Below are 23150 nucleotides of genomic sequence, written 5' to 3' on the forward strand. Positions count from 1 at the left end.
TATTCCAATATTATATATGTACATATGATATATATATGTATATAGACATATATACATACATATATATGTGTGTGTGTGTGTGTGTGTGTGTATATATATATATATATATATATATATATATTCAAACTAGTTTATCCATCTGCCCGAAATTTAAAACAAGTAAACCATAAATGTAGGAGAGAAGAAGGGAGGGGTGGAGAGACAGAAAGGAGGGATGTGCTGAGTGAGATAGATTGATTAATTTCAATTTATCTGAGGTAAACAAAAAAAGCATCTGTGTTTCCCAAGTGCTTTGCTTTCAAACTAGAGAAGTCTACACAGTTAATTAATCCAAATATAAGAAAGGGAATTCAACAGAATATCTGATAAAGAATTTGGGGACGCCTGGGTGGCTCAGTGGGTTAAGCCCTCTGCCTTCAGCTCGGGTCATGATTCCAGAGTGCTGGGATCGAGTCCCGAATCTGGCTCTCTGCTCAGCGGGGAGCCTGTTTCCCCTTCCTCTCTCTCTGCCTGCCTCTCTGCCCACTTGTGATCTGTCTCTCTGTCAAATAAATAAATAAAATCTTAAAAAAAAAAAGAATTTGTCCTCCTGGCCCTACACATGGAACTATTAGAAATGGTCCATCTTGCTTGTAAACTCTAGATGTCGCCTGATAGGTAGATCATGTTCCCTTTGAACTGGGCATGGTTAAAATAAGTTGCTATTTAAGTCATTAGCCTGTTTTAGAAAGTACATCAACAAATTATTGTGGTTTTTTTCATTTGTTTGAATTTAAAATTGGATTTTGGATAATAAGATATGAGACAACTGGGTGTAACAACTACACAGTATAAATTGCTCCAGGTGATGATACCATAGCAAAATTATTATAGGCAGGTTCAAGATGCAAATATTATTTATTTGACAGCAAGCAGAAAGACAAATTACTCAGAGACTGTGTACATGTGCTTCTGTAATTGCTCATAAGTTATTATGGTTCATGCTAAAATTCACCCAATTTGTGTATTCCATGTGGTTTTATTTTAAATAAGAAAAATGCAAATTGTTAGGAGTTGGAAAATAAAAACTGCATGAGAAAATGAATTACTAACATTGGAACATAGCAGTTTGTTTGCAACTTTTTCATTTCTTATCACCTATCTGTCAAAATCTTTATTTCATGACAGCTTTTAAGACCATGTTGCTTGAAAAACCACAACAGAAAAATCTGACATTAGAATCTAACTAAAATATTATTTGTCATAAATTAGAGTTCATTATAAGGTGGGTATGTCTTAGACCCTCTCCAAGGACATTTAGTTTCTGGATGACATAAGGTACTTTCCCTTATCATGTGGCTTTCTTGGCTCTGATCCTAAAAATTGTATTACAGGAAGCTTTAGCAGGCTTATCTCTGAATAGCTTTTTTAAGAAAAATATTATTTTAGAGAGAGAGTGCATGCGTGTGCACTGTGGGGGAGGGGCAGCAGGAGAGGGAGCTAAGCAGACTGCCTGCTGGGAGGAGGGGATGGCCAATGCAGGGTTCCATTCCAGGACCCTGAGATCATGACCTGAGCCAAAATCAAGAATCAGATACTTAACAGACTGAGTCACACAGATGTCCCACGCATAGCTTCTTCAGCTGAGTATTATGATTGGAATAAACATCATTAGTTTAGGAATAAATGTCTCATTATGCAATTCAGTCTATGTCCATTCCCCACTGTTAGATGACACTATAAATCAAGAGTTATATAATAATATAAAGTATGTGATTATCTTATTTATGCTACAGTGGCAGGAGCACTAGCTGTGGAGTCAAGAATAGGGTTGTAACTTTTGTGTCATATGAGTAAGTTGCATAGCTTCTCCAGGCCTCAGTTTCCTATGTTTCTTGGAATAACCATGTACCCTGTCTACCATCCATGACTTGTGAGGAAAAAAGGCAAATTCTTGGGGAAATACTTCATAAATGTAGAACAGAAGGTATTTCTTTTGCTACTGAAATGATGATTAATTGCTTCACAATATTATTCAGAAGGTGTGTGTGGCCAGGAACAACTTTGGAATTTTAGGAAGCATTCAAATCAGGCAAAAGAGTATTCTAGGGCCTGTTATATATATAATGGCCGCAAGGGTATGAAGAGAAAATAAACACAAGCCTCCTTAAACAACTATTTCTGTGCTTCAAATGATCTTAGGACAAATATGTTTCATCCGCTATTTAATGTAACTGAACTATGTTTTAAAAAACACAACGCAGGGAACTTTAAAAGGGCTCTTTACATATATGCAAACCTACATTTATAAAAATGTGGACACTATGCATAATGCTGTGTATGGCAGTAGAGTTAGGCGATTGTCTTGGAGTTCCTCTAACCATTAGATCACATGTAGGCAAACTATGACCAAGGGGCCAAACCTGGCTCACTGCCTGTTTTTATAAAGTTCTATTGGAACATAGTGATGCTTAACTGTTTGTATATCATCTATGGCTGCTTTCTCTTTAAGGTGGCAGAGTTGAGTATTTCTGACAGTCACAAGGGCTTACAAAGCTAAAAATAATTATTATCATTATCAGGCCCTTTACAGAAAGCATTGGCTGGCTTCTGCTCTATACTATGCAGAGAAGACTGCTCAAAAAGTCCCTCTCTCTTGTCACATGAAATACACCATTTTTCCATGCTGTGCACCAGCTTTTCTCAGACTTGTTTTTGCCTAATGAAGGAAGCTACAAGGATCAGATGACATGGCTCTTGCTTCTGCTTTTGGTTCCTTCAAGTTTTCTTTCGAACTTTGCCTGTAGAGACAATAAAAATACAGCTAATCTTCACTAACTGGAGTCTGCTAACAAATTTAGAAGATTTTATTTTTCATAGAAGTATTGAAGGGAGGTAAACCATGTTTTCTAGAAACTTTGAATACCTCTGTTAATACATCATGCATATTTCACACTGAACTAACAGAACCTGCAAGTGTGATACACAATAAATACCCTCTATGATTTTGACCCTGGTCTCTGGGAGCTCCTGTCATTTCTGGATCCCTAGGTCTTGCAGGTTTCTCCACGAATCACATCCAAAAGAAGGTTGTCATTTAAGGCTCAAGAATGAGAGGAAAAGTCTCATAGTCAGGCTTGGCCCAAGGTAAGGAGAGACCAGTCCAAGGTCTTTTCCTATGTGCACTTGTCCATCACATCACTGAGCTCTATTTAAGGGCCTGTCATTTCATTAAGACTCCTACACCCCACCATTGTTCTAAAGATGAGAGTGAAGAGAACTCTTCCAAAGGTATCACACTCTATACAAAAGTTATCTGGGAAGCTGATGAATTAGATGTTTGTTGTAATTAGTTAAGGACATTCACATGCTCCTGTCAACAGCTGAAGGTGGTGAAGAATAACCTAAAGGTTTCAAATGCGTTTAAAAAAACAAAACAAAAAAAAAAAAACAAAAACAAAACAGAAATCTTGTATTATGTTGGAATTCATTAATCATGAGCTGACAGCAGATTGCCTAATAATCTGGCCATGCCTCAGAAGTAATGGCTGATGGAGTTCACATATCCTTCTTTGGATATGAGATGGTAAGATTCAAATTGGCCTGACCTGATTCCTAAACTTCCCTTTCTTGATTATGGTTAAATGTGTCAGGATGACCAGTTTTTCCTGTTTTCCCCAGGACTGCTCTGGTTTTAAAACTGGAAGTCTCATATTCTGAGAAGCCCTTCAGTCTCAAACAAACAGGGACAAGTTGGTCATCCCATATTTGACTATTGGATAAAATAATAGTCTCAACTCTGGATACTCTGCAAAGAAATGTGGAAAAAATAGGTGATCAAATGCCAGCTAATGGCAGAAGTGAGATCTGCTAAGAAGCAGAATGAACAGGGCATGAATGAGAGCTCTGCTGGGTTATTGCAATGGGAATATTACAGGGACTCCCTGCCTTAACCACATTCTCTCTTAAGTACTTTGAATTAATGTGCTGTCTTTGCTATGGATTGGCAGGTACCAAAGCATAATGTTTAAAACCTCAGTCTTGGGATTAGAACAGTGTGGGTTTAAGTCTTGGCTCTACCATTTATAAGCTGTGTGAATGGGTTACTAACCTCTCTGACCATTAATTTCACTGTCTATGTATAAGTGTACTAATAACAATAGATAACTTGTAGGATTTAGGGAAATACTGAACAAGTCATTACAAAGCACTTAAAACAGTGTTGAACTGAGTATATACTTAGTGTTAGCTACTATTATGATATCATCCCTATCCTGGTTTCTTCTTTGCACATATCACTTCATGTGGGTGTCTCATAGCACCTCTAGCTTAATGTATTTAAACCCTAACTCCTCATCCTTGTCCCTAGTTGCTCATCCTCCTGTATAGCTGTCTCGTGAAGGAAGAAAGTTACATGAGCTAGAAACCTTGGACCGTTCGTGACTCATTTTTTCCTTCACTCTCTACATCCAGGCAATGATACCTTATACTCTCTAAATATCTAACACTGGCTATACATTGATTTATATATTCTTCATTTATTATAGGACATTTGTTGGTTACCACCTATTGTGCTCTAGAATTTGGGAGCTCGGTAGTACTGTCAACCAAGCAGAAACTGGGGATCTGCTAACTCCTCCCTTCCCCTCATTCTCCAAGGTCAATCTTCCTACCTGTTTCACATTGCTTATATTCATCCCTTCCATTCTCTTTTTTATCAGTCTGGCTCATCTTCATAAATTTTTTTATGTGAACTATGGTAATAATTTCATAAATGAGCTCTATGCTTCCAGTCTTGACCCCCCTGCCTCCAGTCTGCTCAGTACTACTACCAGAATGATTGTTGTACAAACCTGTTCTAAAGGTCCTTCAATGGCTATATATAACTTTCAGGATAATTTTCAAACTTCTTAGCTTACTCTACAAAGCATCTTTATGATCTCTTTTTTCCCCTGCTAGAATCATCTCCTGACATTCACCCATATGTTCCTGCCATATGGAACTACTTGTAATTTCCTGAACATGTCACAGTGTTTCAGGCCTTTATGACCTCATATGTATGGTTTCTTCTGTTTGAAATGCCCTTTCCTCTGTATTCATCTAGCTATTGGCTCCTCATCCTTTAAAATTTAGTTCAATAGTCACTATCTTTGCAAAGCCTCCTCAAGCTCCCAATCTGGCTTAGCAGTTTCCATGACACCTCTTTTCTCTATGGTACCATATTGAAGAGGCAGGATGCTTAATGGTTAAAAACCTCACCTTAGGATCAGTCTCCCTGGATTTGAATGTTGGCTCTTATACTTACCAGCAATGTGGCTTTGGGAAGGTTACTTAGCCCTCAGTATCCTTGTCTATAAATTGGGAAAATAATAACAATAATAATAGAATCTAACTCAAGGGGTTTTGGTGAGGATTAAATGAACTAATAAATGTGGAATGCTTAGAATTGTGTCTGGTACATGGTAAATACTTTGTGTTGCTTATTAATATCATTATCACCATACTGGTTTATTAAATAATCCCACTAGGTCATAAGCTTCCTGAGAGCAAGGACCTTGCATGACTTGACAGTGTAGTACTAGGGCTTACTCTGTTGCCTGAAACACAACTGTTCAATAAATGCTTGCGAATGAATAAGTAAACAATAGAAATAAGTGAAATAAAGAAATAAGAAATGGAGAACTGAAATGCCTCCCCTCACCAGAAAGAATTAACATCTAAACCCACCAAGCTTCATTTGGTTTCATATACCTGGAAGAGGCAGGGGCTAATGGCTTTCAGCTGGCACCTTCTTTTTGTATACACAGTATCTATTATGCTATTGGGGGAAATTATGCAGGCCTACCTCTGTTTGTAAATACCAGGAATTTTTGTCTTTATCATTGCTATAAGCCTTGAGAAAATAATCAAAGAATGACACTATCCCCATTCCAAAAATGAAGTCCTAATAAATCACAAAGGGAAAAACTAAGTGGGAAGTCTTCTTAATCATAAAGCTAGCTGTGCTCCATTCGGCTCATTCTAGACACTTGGAGAGATGATTTCGAGAATTTGCCAGATTCCAGATTAATCAGAAAGTGCATGAACTGGGATGACTGACAACACAGTAAGATCATCTCAGCTTCACAGAAATGGAGACAGGCTGACCTAGATTTGAGACTGTGCAGTTAGCCAAGAAGAGCCTTCTTGATGACACTTTTAATGGGGAGTGAGGAAGAATCTTCTATTTGATTGGCAACTCTTCTATAGTTAAGACTTAGTCCAAACTCAGAGCAAGACCATTTTTTTAAATGCCACCAAATGTTATAAGCTTTATTGTGAATTACCTTATTTCTATCCATTTCTGTTTGTCATCATTACTACTCTGTGGGATTTGATCTTGCCTTTCTTCAACCAGATAACTAGGCAAGTTGGGCTTAATGCTACTTCTCCCACCTCTTGTCTGAACATACAATCAAGGCGTCCCAGATCACTGACTGGAGCAGTGAGATAGTTGTTCAAACTCTGATATTCAGAGATAACGAGGTGGTGGGAAGCACTGGCCCAGTACTCTATGTTGAAGAGGTGGGAGTATTTATGATTTTATGACCAGTATTTACCAATTTATGACCAATTTTGCTGGACCACCATAAAGGACCTCTTTCTAAAGAATGATTTCCTAACTCTGTGAGTGAGCTATACAGGCAGAAACAAAATTTTCAGAAGATAAGCATTACTTTTATTTGGTCAGTGTTATTTTTCCTTCTTTAGACCTGCTTCTCATGAACTTGCTCCAACTGCAACACCGCTCTATTGGGTTGTTGTGAATGGCGGCAAAAAACTACCTAGTTGATTTGGTTGGTTCAGTCTACTGGCCAGTCAGTTTAACAGGAGATGGCAAACGCAATTCTGTGAAAACTGCTTTGGAAGGGTTGCAGATAGAACTGCTAGAGAATGGCACCACTCGAGCCCATCCTCTTGACCCACATACAAACACCATCACATCAGCTTCCAGAAGAGCCTTGCCTGAAGTAGAAGTAGGGCAACTTCATTACAAAACTGTAAAACTGGGGAAGCATGTCTTCAGGAAAAGCAGTGAAAGAACATGTACTTTGGAGTCAGGACACTGTTTGCCACTTTATTGTTATCATTATCAGTAGTGGTATTAGAATGCACAGAGTGTTTACTAGGTACCCACATCTATGTTGAGTCCTTTATGTAGTTTACATTTCACTTTTTCATGACCCAGGAGAAAGGTACTATTATAATCCCTATATTATAGATGGGGAAACTGAGACACAGAGAGGTTATCCTAATTACCCAGAATCATTCAGCCACAATCAATAGCAGATCTTGCATTCAAACTTTAGATGTCTAATTTTAATTTCTAAATGAACAGTTTTCCTCTTCTGCTTCCCTAACAAACATATGACTGTGGCCAAGTAATCTAACTCCAAGTTTCCCAGCCAGTGTGCTACAGATAGGCTACAAATGTACCAACACATTAAATCCTCAGCTCTTGGGTGGCCAGTAAGGCCTGGGGGTGACCAGTTACTTCAAGCTACTAGAAATGTTGTCATTTTAGCTCAATAAGCAAATATATTTTATTATATTCTATGTATACAATGACATGAAAAAGTTTAGGCAGTGCTAATTAACTAAATCACCAGTCTCTCCGTATATGTGTGTGTGTGTGTGTGTGTGTGTGTGTGTGTGTATAAAGAGATTTATTACAAGGAATTGGCTCATGCAATTACAGAGCCTGACAAGTCCTAAGATCAGCAGTTAGCAAGCTGGAGAGAACTGATGGTATAAGTTTCAGTCCAGTTGCTGGCAGGCTTGACCCAGGAAGAGCTGATGTTTCAGTTTGAGTACAAGGCATGAAACAAAACAAAATGAAACAAAAAACAATGCCCCAGCTTAAAGTAATCAGACAGGAGGAAATTCTCTTTCACTCAGGGGAAAGTCTTGTTTTATTTGGGCTTTTAACTGATGAGATGAATTCCACCCACATGAAAGAGGACAATTTGTTTTTTGTTCAGTTGGTAATCTCATCCAGAAATACCTTTGGAGACCTACACAGAATAAATGTTTGACCATAATAAAATATGTTTGACCAAATGTCTGGGTACTCCATGGCCTAGTCAAGTTGACACATAAAATTAACCACCATAATAACTTGGCATGATATCTGACGTGTGGCAAGGATGTAATAAGAGATCCCTCCCTTCAGGGAGTAATGGGTTGATCAGAAAAGGGAATATATGCTCACATATAATAATATCTCTGCTAGGAGGTTTGCACTCATCCAAGGGAACAAGACCTTCTAATTCAGGAAAACTGCATGATTCCCAGAGTCTCTAAAAGATGATGCAAAGGAGGTAAACCCAGGCAAACCCCTTCGGTTGGGAAGACTTTCAGTGCCTCTTAAACTGAGTAAGACCTGGTGGATGGCAGTTGTGAGGCACTTATTCCTCCTGTAAATTGAGCTGGTCCTTGGGCATAGTCAGCAAGAAAAATTGGCTTTATATGTTCCAGCTTTGAAAGTCAGCAGACATTAATGAGGTGTCCATGTCAGGTCCCCTCTCCCAGCTATCTCATAATATTGAAAGTCAATGTCATAAAGGACAAAAAAATAGTAGCCACCTGCAGCTTCTGCTCTGCTACAGAAAGTTTCCATGCATCTTGCTAATGACGCCAACCAAAGAAATATATAACAAATGGGGAGTTTTTTTTGAATCTTTTGTATTTGTCATCTGCAAATCAGTATGCAAATACGATAATAACAAAAAATTAGAAATAATATATTAAAGTATTTATAACATTTTAAGGGGAGATTATCAGGATAATGAGTTAAATTATGGTTGCCAGTCTGAGCTGAATTAATACTACAATTATTAAACATTATTTCTAGTAATGTAAGTCATCATTCCTGATATTAAACATTATTTTCAATATCATAAATTATATTACAGATAAGAATTATCACGGCTAAAGTCATACATAAAATTGTATTTACTACCTCTATTATAAACAATAACTAATACTTAGTGCTTACTAGGTGTTAGGTACTTGTATTCTAAATGCCTGACATATATCTATCATCAAATTCCCACAATAACCGTATGCAGTAGGCCCAGATATTACCTCTGTTTTGCTGATATGGAAACCAAAGCACAGAGACGTTGAAATGACTCTGCCAAGGAAACACAGGAAGGGAGTTGCAGGACTGGTAAAAGGACTTAGTTCCAAGACCTAAATCCTTAATCCCACACTATACCACCTATAAGGATTTTTTTTTCTAGACTTTTCTACTATCTCATTCTGTTTGAGAATTTGTTGGAATTAAGCAAAGAATAGTGCCAAAGAATAGGTCTGAGAAGACCTGGCATTTGTGAGGGTTTGGATGAAGGCCAGGTCCTTTGATTTTTTATTTTTGTTTGTTTGTTTTTTTTTGGAATGGGGTTTGGAGAAGTCCAGACACTGGCCAGAGGTCACACACTAAGCATGTGCCTGTGGCCTGGGCCAGCATCCCCTGTTTAGTAAAGAAATGCAGGGGTGATGTTAAGCTCATATTCTGGGGGAGGGGATTATTGAGCCAGCAGGACTGAGATAAAAGAGACAGTAGGACTTTATGAACTATTGGGACTTTATCAGGATAAATAACTGTTGCACAACAAAGGGAACAATCAGCAAAACTAAAGGCAACCTGTAGAATGGGAGAAGATATTTGCAAATGGCATATCTGATAAAGGGCTGGTATCCAAAATCTATAAAGAGCTTATCAAGCTCAACACCCCAAAATCAAGAAGTCCAGTAGAGCAATAGGCAGAAGACATGAAGAGACATTTCCCCAAAGAAGGCATACAAATGGCTAACAGACACATGAAAAAATGTTCAACATCACACAGCATCAGGGAAATCCAAATCAGAACCATGAGATACCACCTCACACCTTTCAGAATGGCTAAAATAAACAAGTCAGGAAACAATGGATGTTGGCAAGGATGTGGAGAATGGGGATCCCTCTTACACTGTTGGTGGGAATGCAAACTGGTGCAGTCACTCTGGAAAACAGTATGGAGGTTCCTCAAAAAGGTTAAAAAAGAACTAGCCTATGACCTGGCAATTGCTCTACTAGGTATTTATCCAAAGGATACAAAAATAGTGGTTTGAAGCAGCACATGCACCCCAATGTTTATAGCAGCAATGTCCACAATAACTAAAATATGGAAAGAGCCCAGATGTCCACTGAGGGATGAATGGATAAAGGAGAGTGTGTGTGTGTATGTGTATGTGTGTGTGTAGATATACAATTGAATATTAGTTAGCCATCCAAAAAGATAAAATCTTGTCATTTGCAAGGACATGGGTGGAGCTAGATGGTATCATGCTAAGTGAAGTAAGTCAGTCAGAGGAAGACAAACACCATATGATTTCATTCATATATGGAATTTAAGAAAATGGATAAACCCAGGGAAGGGAAGAAAAAATAAAATAAGATAAAAATAGGGAGGCAAACCATAAAAAACACTGAACCCTAGGAAACAAACTGAGGGTTGCTGGAGGGGAGGCAGGTGGGGGCGATGGGGTAAATGGGTGATGGGCACTTGATGTAATGAGCACTAGGTATATATCAACTGATAAATCACTAAATTCTAACCCTGAAATGAATAATACACTATATGTTAACTAACATGAATTAAAAAAAAATTTAAATAGACAGGAGGATTTAAAAGAAAGCTTAGGTTTCAGAGGGGTCTAAGACTTTCTCTCAGGTTCCACCTCTACTGAAGAAAGGATGTTTAAATCTCCTGGGAATTCACCCTCTTGACCTCAGAGTTCAAACAGAATGGCCCCATCTGACCATGGGAGATGTGGTATCTCTAGAGACAGACCATACTCACAGCAGGTATCCCCAGATGCTCCCTACAGCTGTGACAGGAACCTCTGGGGTCCATGGTGGGAAAGGTTTCCTGTGCAGAGGCCCTCTGGAATCACCCACATCTGATATGCAGTATGAGATCTGTGAAGATGAATGCAGCAGGCACACATCACTACAAATAGTTGTATACAGGGATAGAAGGAACAGGAATGTGAAAGTCAGGAAGAAGGTGAGGCTCATGCTAGGGCTCCCACAGGCTATCTTGCTGCCCCATCCTCCCTTTGTCCTCACCCCCTATAACCCTGCAACACAGAGGATAAAGCCAGCTTTGTATTGTGAAGTGTAGTCTTTTTTCACTGCCTTAGGTTTTGGAACGTCTGTCAAAGAAGGTGATGGAAGGTGATCTAGCCTCCATTATATGTTAGGGAACATATCAGCCGACATTGGTCCTGATATCCCCATTTGTTCCTGTTTAAGCTGAATGCCTCCTGTGTTCAGTGCTAACTAAAATAGTCAAAACCTCTGTGCGTACCTATGTATGAATGTGAACAGACCAGACCCTGTTGACCACATTCCCTCTGATCTCTACCCCAACTCATCTGCTTATGTCTCCCTTGAACATACAGACTCCAAAGGGTGGAGGTTAACACTATGGGGAACAGGGAAGACCTCTCTAAGGCCACCACCACTGCAGGTGAGTCATGCTTCAGGAAAATTTTCTAGAGGATTGACGACATGACAACATTCCAGATCTCTCTGGATACAGCTCCTTCTCTAGTTTAAATTTCATGCTCTGGATGGGGCGAAAACAGTGCAGTTTGGAAAAGTAATAGCACCAAAAGTGTGGGTAAGTGGGTGAAAGAAAGAAGGAAGGAGGAGGAGTTGAGAGCAGGAGGAGGAAGATTTGTCAGTGGTGGGAGGTGTTGTCAGACGGGATATTTTTGGTAAATTTTATTGAGAATAACTGTTTGGGGGGAGAATCTGTACTCCTACGTACCTTACTGGTTATGCCAAGAATGAAAGGGCCTATCTGTTCTTTACCTGGGCCATTTCTCAGGGTTGTGTTTGCAGCATGCAGCCTTTGAGGGATGAGGTAATGTCTGTCTCAGGACAAAGACTGGCCTTGTTTAGTGCTTGCTACAAATTGGTACCTTTTCCCAAGCTCAGTGTTTGGTCAAACCTGGACTACTCCGTGTTTTTCCTGTCAGATTGGAGAGAAAAGGAGAATCTATGCAATAATTGTTCATGCTGCTTGCTGTCCTGAAAATAATACTATCCCTTGTTTCCAATCCAGAGGTCTTATTCTTCTATCAGCATCCATGAGACAGGATAACTTATTAGCTTGTAAGTAGGGTAAAATAAAAATCTCAGCTGTAGCAGTAACATGTATAGAAAAGTGTGCATATTTCAGGGGCACCAGAGTGGTTCAGTGGGTTAAGCCTCTGCCTTCGGCCTAGGTCATGATCTCAGGGTCTTGGGATTGAGCCCCACATCGGGCTCTCTGCTCAGCAGGGAGCCTGCTTCCCTCTCTCACTCTCTGCCTGCCTCTCTGCCTGCCTCTCTGCCTACTTGTGATCTCTCTGTCAAATAAATAAATAAATATCTTTTTTAAAAAGTGTGTATATTTCAAATGTATCTCTTAAGGTACTGTTGAAAGTTAACACATCTGTGATTAGGCAACCTGATCTTGGGAAGGTTGAGGATCTTAGCGAAGATGATCGTCTTCAGAAAAGGAACAAGTCATGGGGGGTCCGTAGTCAGGTGCAAAGCTGACAGCTGGGATCCATTAGAATCTTGTCGTATTTCCCAGGCATCATGGGTAGGCAGCTGAAGCATGTGGCATTGTTTAGATGATGGGGTGGTTCATGGGAACATTCACCCACAGGCACCATGCATCACTTGCTTTGGAGCAGAAGATCGGGCAAAAGAGTCAGGGCAGTACTAGAAGGTAGAAGGGGCACTGTACTTCCCCTCACACTTTCTGCCCTTCTCCTCTATCCTAGAAAGAGATGAGGAAAAGAAAAGGGACTAGAAAAGAGGCAGATGGACTCAGGAAGGCTGGAAGTCAAAAGGAGCAATCCCTGAGGCTGCAGAAACACCTGGGGAGGGTACATTCATAGAACTGTCACACCTTTTCCAGAAGAACCTACCACAGCTAAGCTTGAACAGAAGTACGTCAGATGGCATTTTGGAGAATGGCACAGTCCCAACCCTCAAAGACACTGAAGAGGGTCAGCACAGTGCACCCCATTGACAAGGACACCCTATGGTCTGCCAACCATCAGCACCAGCACCAGGATGACCTGGGACAAAGAAAGAATCAGCTGTGTTTGGCAGTCCTGGGACGACAGTTGGGGGAAACTCGGTGGACAAAATGCATGTGGAGAAGGCCTGAGGTCAAAGAGTTTGAGCAGGGCAAAGGCAGGAAGGGCAAGAGATTGGGGACATTACCTTACAGATGAAACCAGTCATCCTCCTGAATGAACAAGGTGAGGAACTAATGTGCAAGGCTTCCTTAGGGTCCTGATATTCTGTGAAATAAAAAGGAAAGGGGTGAAGATTAAGATATTATACTAGTTTTCTATTAGTAATATTAAATTGTCACAAATTCAGCAACTTAAACAATACCTATTTATTATCTCACCATTTGGTAGGTCAGAAGTCTGGTTGGGTTCACCTAAGTTTTTTGCTTAAGGTCTCAGAAGGCCAAAGTCAAGTGTCAGCCTTGCTCGCCTCTTGGAAGCTCCAAGGGAAGAATCCTTCTGTGCTCATTCAGGGTGTTAGAAAGATCCAGCTTTTGTTGGCTGGAGGGTTGAAATGCCCACGGCCTCGCTGGCTGTTGGCCAAGAGCCAATCTCTGTGTCTTCAGTTTCTTGCTTTCCTTTTTAAGGGCCCCACTCCATCTCCATAAGCCAGCAGTCCTGCATTGTGTGTTTCTCACACTTCAACTTTCTCTGACTTCCCTTTTTTCTGCAGCTAGAGAAAGCTCTCTACATTCCAGTACTCGTGCTTGGGTTAGACCCTATTGAATAATCTCCCTATTTTATGGTCAACTGTGCCATATAATAACATTATCACAGAAGTGGTATTTCATCATATTCACAAGATCTAAGGATGAGGACAGGGCATCTTTGGTGGGTCATTGTAGGATTTCTTTTTTTGTTTTTTTAAGATTTTTAAAAATATTACTTGAGAGAGAGAGAGAATAAGGGAGGCGGGGCAGAGAATACCAGTGCGGAAAGGCAGAGGGAGAAGCAGGCTCCCTATAAGCAGAAAGTCTGACGCAGGGCTTGATGTGGGGCTTGATCGTGACTTGAGCCGAAGGCAGACACTGAACCAACTAGCCACCCAGGCACCCCATCTCACTGTAGGATTTCTGTCTGCTACAAGAGTGTTTAGGGGGTAGGGGAACTTACTATTTCACAGGAACGTCAGGCCCCAGAGAGCTACCCCATGCCTTCAGGCAAAGCAGGGTCTAGGAACTTATTTCAGTTCAGGAGATGGATGTAGGGAGAAGATGACAGGCATACCTGCGCAATTATTATCTCTTAACAATTTATGATCTAGTGAAGTTGATGGGTTCCAGAAACTGAGCTACAATAACTGGAGGTGAGCATGGAAGGAGGGAAAAATGTGTCAGGAGGACTCTTAGAATTGTGGAACTTAAGATTCCCTTATCCCTAAGTCTCCTAAAAAGAATGTGGAAAGATACCTCCCTCCTCCCAGCCTCCTTAAATGGAGGCATTACTTACCCCTCTGGAATTGCATGGTGAGACCTATATAGCAGGGACACATTGCTGTCCAGGCCCACCCATGTCTGAGTCACACTGAATTACTTAGAGGTATGGTGGGTTCACAAATGCAGGCTTGCTCAGGAGTGGTTTGGGACAGAGCCAGGAGCAAAGCAAAGAGCAGCTGGAAAATGGGGTGTGTGGCATTTAACTTTGCCTTGCAGGAGGGTAGAAGAAGTGTCAGGCTTCCATGGATTGGTGGGCTCCATAGTTTGGTGGAGTCTGGGGATCCTTGTTCCAATGGCTCTAACTGTGGCAGTCTGGGCTGTATTATTCTCAAAGGTTTTGCAAAATGCCCAAACTCATCGGTAAATAGGTAATTATTAATAAGGAACTGTGGCCTGGCCCGTGTAGGCATGCTCAGGTAAACCATCCCCTCTCTGTTTTACCCTCTAGAGATCTTTCATCCAGCCTTCTACTCATGTGCAGACTAGTGTTGGGGTTGGTGTACTTGGGGTTCTAACAGCATTTTAAACAGACTTCCACCTGATTCTACCTTTAAGTCTTACCTTCAACCTCCCACCACTCCTAGAAGGAACCCTTGCCTCCCATTCCTTGTTATGAGGGGCTGGCAAACCTCTATCTCATTAACAAATCTCCTTTGTTCCTTCTCTCAATGCCTCCTTCACCCAGACATCATCTTTCTTCCCTTAACCTTCTTCACCCCATTCCCTCTAGTCTTCCAGGGCGTTATGGATTGAGATGGATCTTATCCAAGTGTGTATTGGACACATGCAGGCTGGAAGCCTTGCACCACTGTGTGATGTCAACTACTACTTGTGTAAACAGCTATGAACAACAGGCTGTTGACATGAGGTATCTTTCTTTGACCAGGGAATTCAGGGAAGGTGCAGAGGGTAATGTCACAGGTGGTGAGAGAAAAAGCACTCATTACCTCAGCATCAAGAATAGTACCTTTCTTTGCAATTTTCCTTTCTAAAATTTGCTTTTTCTTTTTGTCTGGGCTACTAGGAAGCTAACTAAGCAGCTAATGAAAGATTAACCAACCTTTAAGAAGCATTTATGTGCACCAACTCTCTACCAGATGTTTTTGATCTGAGTTACTTCAAATGTGTCTCCTGACAACATCAGGAGAGATAGCCTTCTCTCCCCCCGCTCCTACTCTGTTCACCCCACCCCTGCCTATATTCCAAACATCAGCGCCTCTAATACCAGCCACTGCCTGTGCCTGGTGCCTATGACTATTTTATGATGAAAAAGAAGGAAACCCTCATTCTTTTCTGATGTACCATAATAATAAGATAGTAATTTGGATAAAAATATTAGTTATACGTGATAATTATTCCCATGAATACCCAAGCAGTGGTTAAGAAAATGGAATCTGGAATCAAACTGGTTGTGGAATATCAGGCAAGACATTTAACCTCTCTGAATCTCAGTTTACTCAAATGTAAATTGGGGATATCTTTAATACCTATCTGCGCACATGGCTGTTGTGGAGATTGAGTCAATGCATGTAAAACACAGGTACTGTGTACCTGATACACAGTAAGGAGTTAAGAAACTTTCTTATTATTAATATTATCATCATTAGTATGGTGTGCCAAGTTTTGACTCATTTAAATCTGATAAAAACATTGTGAGGTGTGAATTTCTCCCTAGTTTACAAGATACCGTTATTCCTAGCAGCACTAATTACAACTATAGTACTAACATAAATGCAAATAACAATATCAGTGATGACTCATAATTATGTCCATTTTACAGATGCATGCCAAGATTCTCAGGAGTGACATATTCTCAGGAGTGACTATAATAATTAGATTATAATATCAATGTAATGTAAATTATCAGTATTCCAAATTCATCTCCATTTCAGAGGCAGTATCAGATAACATCATTATTCTTGTATTGATATCCATTATTAAGGTATATGTTAAAATAACATTAGCAATAATAATAAGAACATTAATCATGCAATATCATTATGCCATTTCCAAGAGGGGAAGATTGTTATACCAGCATTACCAGGAATGGTAGTTTCAGTAGTTTTTTTAAAAAAATATAATAATGCAATTAACTGCATTAATGCTTTACCTCAGTTATCCTGATTCTGATGAGATGAAAAGGTTAACATCAGGGTTTCTTAGTAGTATAGAATTAATTTAGTATTTTTTTTAAATTTAGTATTAATTATTTTTATTAGTAAATTATTAAACTGTGCTATACTTTAACATTTATAATAAATAATACAATTATGGTATACATAATAGTTAATACAATTGTGGCATTCACTATGATAATGATTAATGACATAATAACTTAATTATGACCTTAATTATAATAATGGATACTATAAAGGTGGATAATTAATATAGTTAATAATAATGTAAGCACAAATAATAATGGATGGACAGTCATTATCCCCAATGAATAAATGGTAAAGCATAGCATGGGTCTTCCTGGAGGTGCTTCCAGTGTATCTAATATTATAACATTGTAATATTATTTTAAATACAGACAATATTAATTATGCCTCTTTTATCACGGAGACAGTCAATACCCGGGCACAGTGATATATATTTAGTTCTTTAAAGTTAACCTAATTGCGCAAAGTAATATTACGGAATGTCCTATAACCATACCCAATTCTGAGAGAGGAGAAGGCGAGGCCAGCATCCGGGGTGGTGAAACTATGATTATGGCGCTAACACTACGCAGATGCAGGAAGTGCTATACCCAGGAAGTGCTCGGAGTCGGGCCAATTCCCTGACAGAGGGCTGGGGCCAGCTCTGCAGTGGATGGCGCCCCCTTGAGCAAGGTCTTGGGCTCTTTGGTGCTACAGGTACTTAAGCCGCGCCGCATCCCCCTCCTTCCTACCCCCTCTCCAGCCCAGTCCCTGGCTTCCTGGCTGGCCTGCGGCCCCAGAGCCCACTGCACTTCTCTCCACGCTCTTCCCAGAACACGCTACCTTCTAGCAGTCGCTGAGGAGAGGCGCTTCACTGCGCCTGTGTTGTGGACATTTCTTCCTCGAGGCCACGTGAACCGAACCGCACTCAGGTGCGCCAGGGCTGCGGTTGCCCCCAGTCCTGAAGAGGAGTCGGGATGGGGAGGAGACCGGGCGGAGCTGCCGCTGGGGGAGCGGAGGGGAGAAGCTGCTTCTCCTTTCCTTTATCGCCCTTCCTCGACACCGATCTGAATGAGGCTGGCGTTCACCGTGCGGACCCTGCACACGTTGCGAGCGGATGGGAATCAGATGCGCTTTGGGTATGGGGAAAGGAAGGGAAGTGTTCAGGTCTGGGAGATGGTTCTGGAGATGATGTGAATGGGCGGAGGTTATCAAGCAACTCATCCCTTTGGCCAGTCCAGGAACCAGTAATTGCCCCACCCCGAACTTATTTGAACCGGTAAGTGGAGGATGTTGGTAGCCAGGGAGCTAAGTGTGTATCTGAGGGAACGGTGTACTAGGCATAGGGCACAGCCATTGCAAAGGCCTGGAAGCTAGAAGCAGCAGCTCTGCTGGTTTTATAAATTATCAGAAGGGCCCTAGCACAGACCAATTTGTGTTGACAAATAATACAAATATTTACCAGCTAACATGGAAGTCTCAACTCTATTTAGCTCTACTCTTCCTTTTTAGGATAGTTACAATTTTGTCTGATAAATGTTTGTTTAAATATGTGATATTTTATATAAAGTATATATTAGGATGAATCATTCAGTTTTCAATATTTAACTTTTTTGGTTTATAAAAACAGCAATTTCATATGATTCAAACAATTATCGTCAATATACATTTAGTTATAACAATTAATTTTATTCTGAAGTTACATTATGATTACATAAATATAAGGAAAATACGTTATGTAAATAAGTGTAAATTTATAAACTACAAGTATTATATGCAGTCTGTACATTTATATGTCATTTATAAAATATAAATATATGCAATCTTTAATAATATTGTAACATTATACCTATATACGTATGCACCTATTACTCTATCATATATAATTAATATGAAAATATATATCATGTCAGAATATTTCATAATGACCCTTCACAGTCCTGAAATGAAATTTATCAGTAATATGACTTATCTCTGCTCCAAATCTGAAAAAAAAATTCAATGACCTAACTAAAAATAGATACTTTCTGTTGAAATAATGTGCATTATTATATGTAAACACTTGGGAAATATGGTAGAATAATTAGTAAACTAGATATATAATTAATAGGAATAGTAGCAGTAGTCAAAGTAGTAATAGAAAATACTTGTTGAGTATTGTCTGTGTTCCAGGCACTGTTCTAAGCACTTGAAGTAAGCACTTGAAGTGCACTGATGTATTTAATCCTTATAGCCCTGGACAGAGGCAGCAGAGGGTTTCCATTATTTAGTTAGCTCAGCATGAGAAGGGGTTTGTGGTAGCCCAATGATGTGCTAAGCTTGCAAATAGAGGAGGAAATAAGTTAGCTAAAGAAGATGAGTAAGTCCTAATCGGCACTTAACTTTGGAGTCTGTGTATCCTAGTTGACACAGAATTTGATTTGCAGTAGGGGCAGCCAAGTGTAGAATTGAAGATGTGGGCTCTGCTTGTAACTTTTAGGACCTCACTATTTGATGAGCAGCAATTGTGTCTCTGCCCATGGCAGAGCTCACTTTATGACAGAGCATCTATCTTCCACAACTTCAACAGTATCAGAGGTCTCATCCTGAAATTTGTGTGGCAGTGCATGGCATGGAAACAACTACCTTTGGGCGGAGAATGCTTGTAGACCCTGAGGGTTGCCTGCACTAAGGCTCCATGTGTGAGAGGGGCAGTGTGTGCTTCTACAGGGTATGTGCACACCTCTGTGCATACTCTATGAAACCTCAGCTGACTGGAACCCACATCACAAGAGCCCTCAGTTCACTGGCTTTTATTCCCATCTATACTCCCCATTGTAAAGCAAACTTTTAGTCACCACAGTAATTTTTCTTCAAGGTACCTATTAATGTGTGCAAGAATCTAAATGTTGGAGGGAATAGTGTTTATATCCAGACAGGGGTTTGAGGTAAGAATGGGACTGTGTATGGTGGCTAAAGGGGACATTAGCTATATCTGCAATGCTTTAATTCTTTAATAAGACAAAGCTACTGAAAGCAAATTGGAAAAAAAGTTAACATTATTAAATTTGGATGGTAAAATCATAGGATTTGTAATGTTATTATTTTTTGGTTCTCCATAATTTTGAAATTAAGAAAAAAAAAAAAAGAAAAAGAAGGTTGCCAGGGGAGATTTTCCAATTTAGTACATATGCAGATCGTCTTCTTGACCGAAGTCTTCATCAACCATCAGATAGTCTGTTTTATTGGTGCTGGGTCAAGCTTGTCTAGTGTAATGCTTCCATTTCTTCTCAGAGTAGAAACTGACTTTCTTAGATGTCATGTATCTTTTTAAAGAGGCAGAGGTGGAGTGAGAGCCCAGGGTTTCTGATCTCTAGCTAACTCTGCTCTTTTCATGCTGTTGTGGCCTTTTCTTACACTGTCTTGGCACTGGGGTCTAGGGTGATGACACAGAGGGCCTGACAAATCCTCAGTCAATCCAGAAAAATTTTAGTCTCATCATGATTCTTTACTTACTAAAGTAGAAAAGTGGATTTGGATGTTTTAGAGAAGACTTTCAACGATCTAAAGGTTAAGCTCCAGCTAATGTGAAAATTAATTAACCAAAGCAGCTTATTCTATTTACACTTAATTGTGCAAGTTGTCATGGAATGAGAATATATAAAACTACATTCAGTAAGCCCTACTAAGTGTCTGGTCCAGGAGGTACTCGAGAAGCAATGATATGAAAACGGAAAAAAAAAAAAATAAACCCATGAGGGGTCTCTGACCTTGGCTTATGTGTCAATCAGTATTGCAGGAAAACTGGGATGCCACTTCCACCTTGATACCTAGGTAAGCTAAGCTCAGGGCACGACTAAAATTTGTTTGGGGAGGTGTGGAAGGTGGAAGAAATGGTGTGAGGATGTAGACAGGGAAGAGCTCTATGGGTAAGGAACCATAGCATAGCTAGTTCCTGACAAGGAGGGCTAGGGTACGACTGGGAAGAAGAAGGTCAGCCTGTCAAGAGTAAGGCATTTTGATAGGTAGGGCCTAATTTGGAAGAGCTTGGGTGGTAGAGTTGGTGATTTTATCTGACTTGCCAGGGGATTATGGGTTTTGGAGCAGGAATGTGGCATAGTTTATTTAGTTATTCTGTTTCTAGTGAAACAGGCTAATGGAAAGGTGGCAGGCATTTGTTCTTGTGAACACATTTTGTACATTGGGGTCTATCTCTTGACATTCCTGTCAGAGTTTGGATACATCACTGTTTTCTGTGGTGGGAAGCACCAGGAGGAATCTTTTTTTTTTTTTCCTAAGATTTTACTCAAAAACTAATGATATACTGTATGGTGACTAACATAATAATAAAAAAATTTTTATTTATTTATTTTAGAGAGGGCAAGAACAGAGTGAGAGAAAGAGAGAGAGAGAGTGTGTGCACACAAGCTGGGGGAAGGGGCAGAGGGAGAGGGAGAAGCAGACTCTTCACTGAGTAGGAAGCCTGATGTGGGACTCAGTCTCAGGACCCTGGGATCATGACCTGAGCAGAAGACAGATGCTTAACCGACAGAGCCACCCAGGTATCCCCAGCAGGAGGAATCTTAAGGTCTTTGATAAATTCATACCACTTTCGATTATTAGTAAATTTGTTTGGGGAAAGAAAAACCCACATGATTTCATGCCATAAAGATTTAATGAGTGCCTACTATGTACAATTCTTCAGACCTTTTCCCAGAAATACAAAGTAAATGAGACTCCCATCTAACTGGGGAGATGTGTAGACAAGCATGTGGCGAGAGCATTACAGGGGAAGGAATTCACATGGGGCAATGAATAGTTTCATACAAGTGGTGTTTGAAGCTGGATCTTGGAGGATTAGTAGGATCTCAGTAGATAGGCACAGAGGCAAGGGTATTCTAGAGGAAGAAACCTGAAAGGCAAAGGCGGAGGAAAGTGAATGGCAGGGAAGGTGAGTACTGACTGAAGTGTAGGATATGTGCGGAACTATGGGGAGGGGTAGAAACAACAGGCAGTCTGTAGTGAGCCAGGGGAGCTAGGCTTAGGGATGTGTATCCTGGGAGCCATTGTAGGTTTTGAGCAGAGAAAGGACATGGATATATTTCAGAAAGCTCACTTAGTAGCAGTTTAAAGAACATACTGGAATGTGGAAGTCAGAAAATCATTTAGAAGGGAATTACTATAGTCCAAACAAGATAGAAGGACCTGGACTTTCACATCTGTGAGGATGGAGAGAAGGGGAAGAATTTAAGTAACTTTTCAGAAATGACAAACTTTAATGTCTTTTTGGCAGGAGCAGGGGGAGGTCAGTGGGAACGAAAAGGCAAGATTCAGGAATGATTTCGAACGATTTTGATTTGGATGACTGCAGACATAGGAGGTGGGGCAGATTTAGCGTGGAAGATGAATTCACTGCCAAGCATCCTGGATTTGAGGGGGCAGCAGAAAGCCTGCTAGGGGTTGGTGGACAGTGTAGATATACTGTCTCCCACAGTCTCGTTTGCTGCCGCAGCCTTCAAATTAACATCAATGCATCTGAGAAGGGCTCCTGACTAGTGACTAATTCCCAAGGAAGCTCTCATCAGGCCTCAGGTAATCAGGAGTTGAGGAGCTGGTTGTAATGTTTCATGTGGCTTCACCTCCATAAGATAATTGAGGCTCATTTGTCTGGTAAAGATCTAAGGAATGATCTTGACAAAGCATAGCACAGATCCTGTAATGAAAGGGAAATGAAGATGGTTGCCAGCCCATTATTAAGCGTAATAACTAGGTTGAAATGAGATGAAAGACTTCATTTAGGCAGAACTTTCCCATTGACAAATGGTAGGGGGTAAAGTTGAAAGGAAAGCATATAATCCAATTCATAAAAAGCGTAGAAATGCTTTTTAAAACCCGAAGCGATAATAACTTATTGTATTTATTGAGCTGGGGTGGCAGATATTTTCTCTATTGATGGATACTGATTCACAGATGAAATTTTTAAAATATTTTTTTCTACCGACAGAATTTTATTTAAAAAATAACAAAACAACTCTGTCCATATTTCCAGGCTGGAAGTAAGGAGCCATGGGTCCAGCAGTAAGGGCACAGGCCATTAACTTCTCAGAGGGTTTAACTTCTTATGTCTGGGGTTGCCTAACTGAGGCAGATAGTGTTCACCATGATGGGTATAAATGCAAAGAAACTTGTCATTAGTACTGTGTTTGGGGGAAAACTGAGAAAGAAACAGAAAGCATTTAACTCCCATACTAAAATATTAAGAGTAAGAATAACATTGTGTTCAATAATTATAATACATAAATACAAATGTTAAGATAAACACACAATTCTATTCCTAGGTTATGATTTTAGGAATTGGGTGATCATTCCTAGATATTTAATTTTAAATATGCCAATATGGGTCAGATAAAATTGATCCAAGTCTTAGATCTGCTCTTCAGAAGTTAAA

At 40.1% G+C, this 23150-nt stretch overlaps 1 protein-coding gene across 7 annotated transcripts in view; it reads left to right on the forward strand.

Annotated features, from left to right (window-relative positions):
• The window catches only part of IL1RAPL2 (interleukin 1 receptor accessory protein like 2), a 1272933-nt gene that overhangs the window by 618015 nt on the left and 631768 nt on the right, over positions 1 to 23150 (forward strand). The window contains exon 1 of one of the 7 annotated variants that reach the window (XM_032330925.1): positions 11495 to 11537. The exons of 3 other annotated variants lie outside the window; for them this stretch is intronic. In XM_032330925.1, the coding sequence (XP_032186816.1) occupies positions 11495 to 11537 (43 nt within the window). Of the gene's footprint in view, positions 1 to 11494; positions 11538 to 17366; positions 17441 to 17628; positions 17656 to 17893; positions 18003 to 23150 lie in introns of those variants that run through there. 3 more of the 7 variants (XM_032330927.1, XM_032330928.1, XM_032330926.1) reach the window with 3 other exon arrangements.

This window comes from Mustela erminea, chromosome X (assembly GCF_009829155.1).
Source record: "Mustela erminea isolate mMusErm1 chromosome X, mMusErm1.Pri, whole genome shotgun sequence".
NCBI classification, from domain to species: domain Eukaryota; kingdom Metazoa; phylum Chordata; class Mammalia; order Carnivora; family Mustelidae; genus Mustela; species Mustela erminea.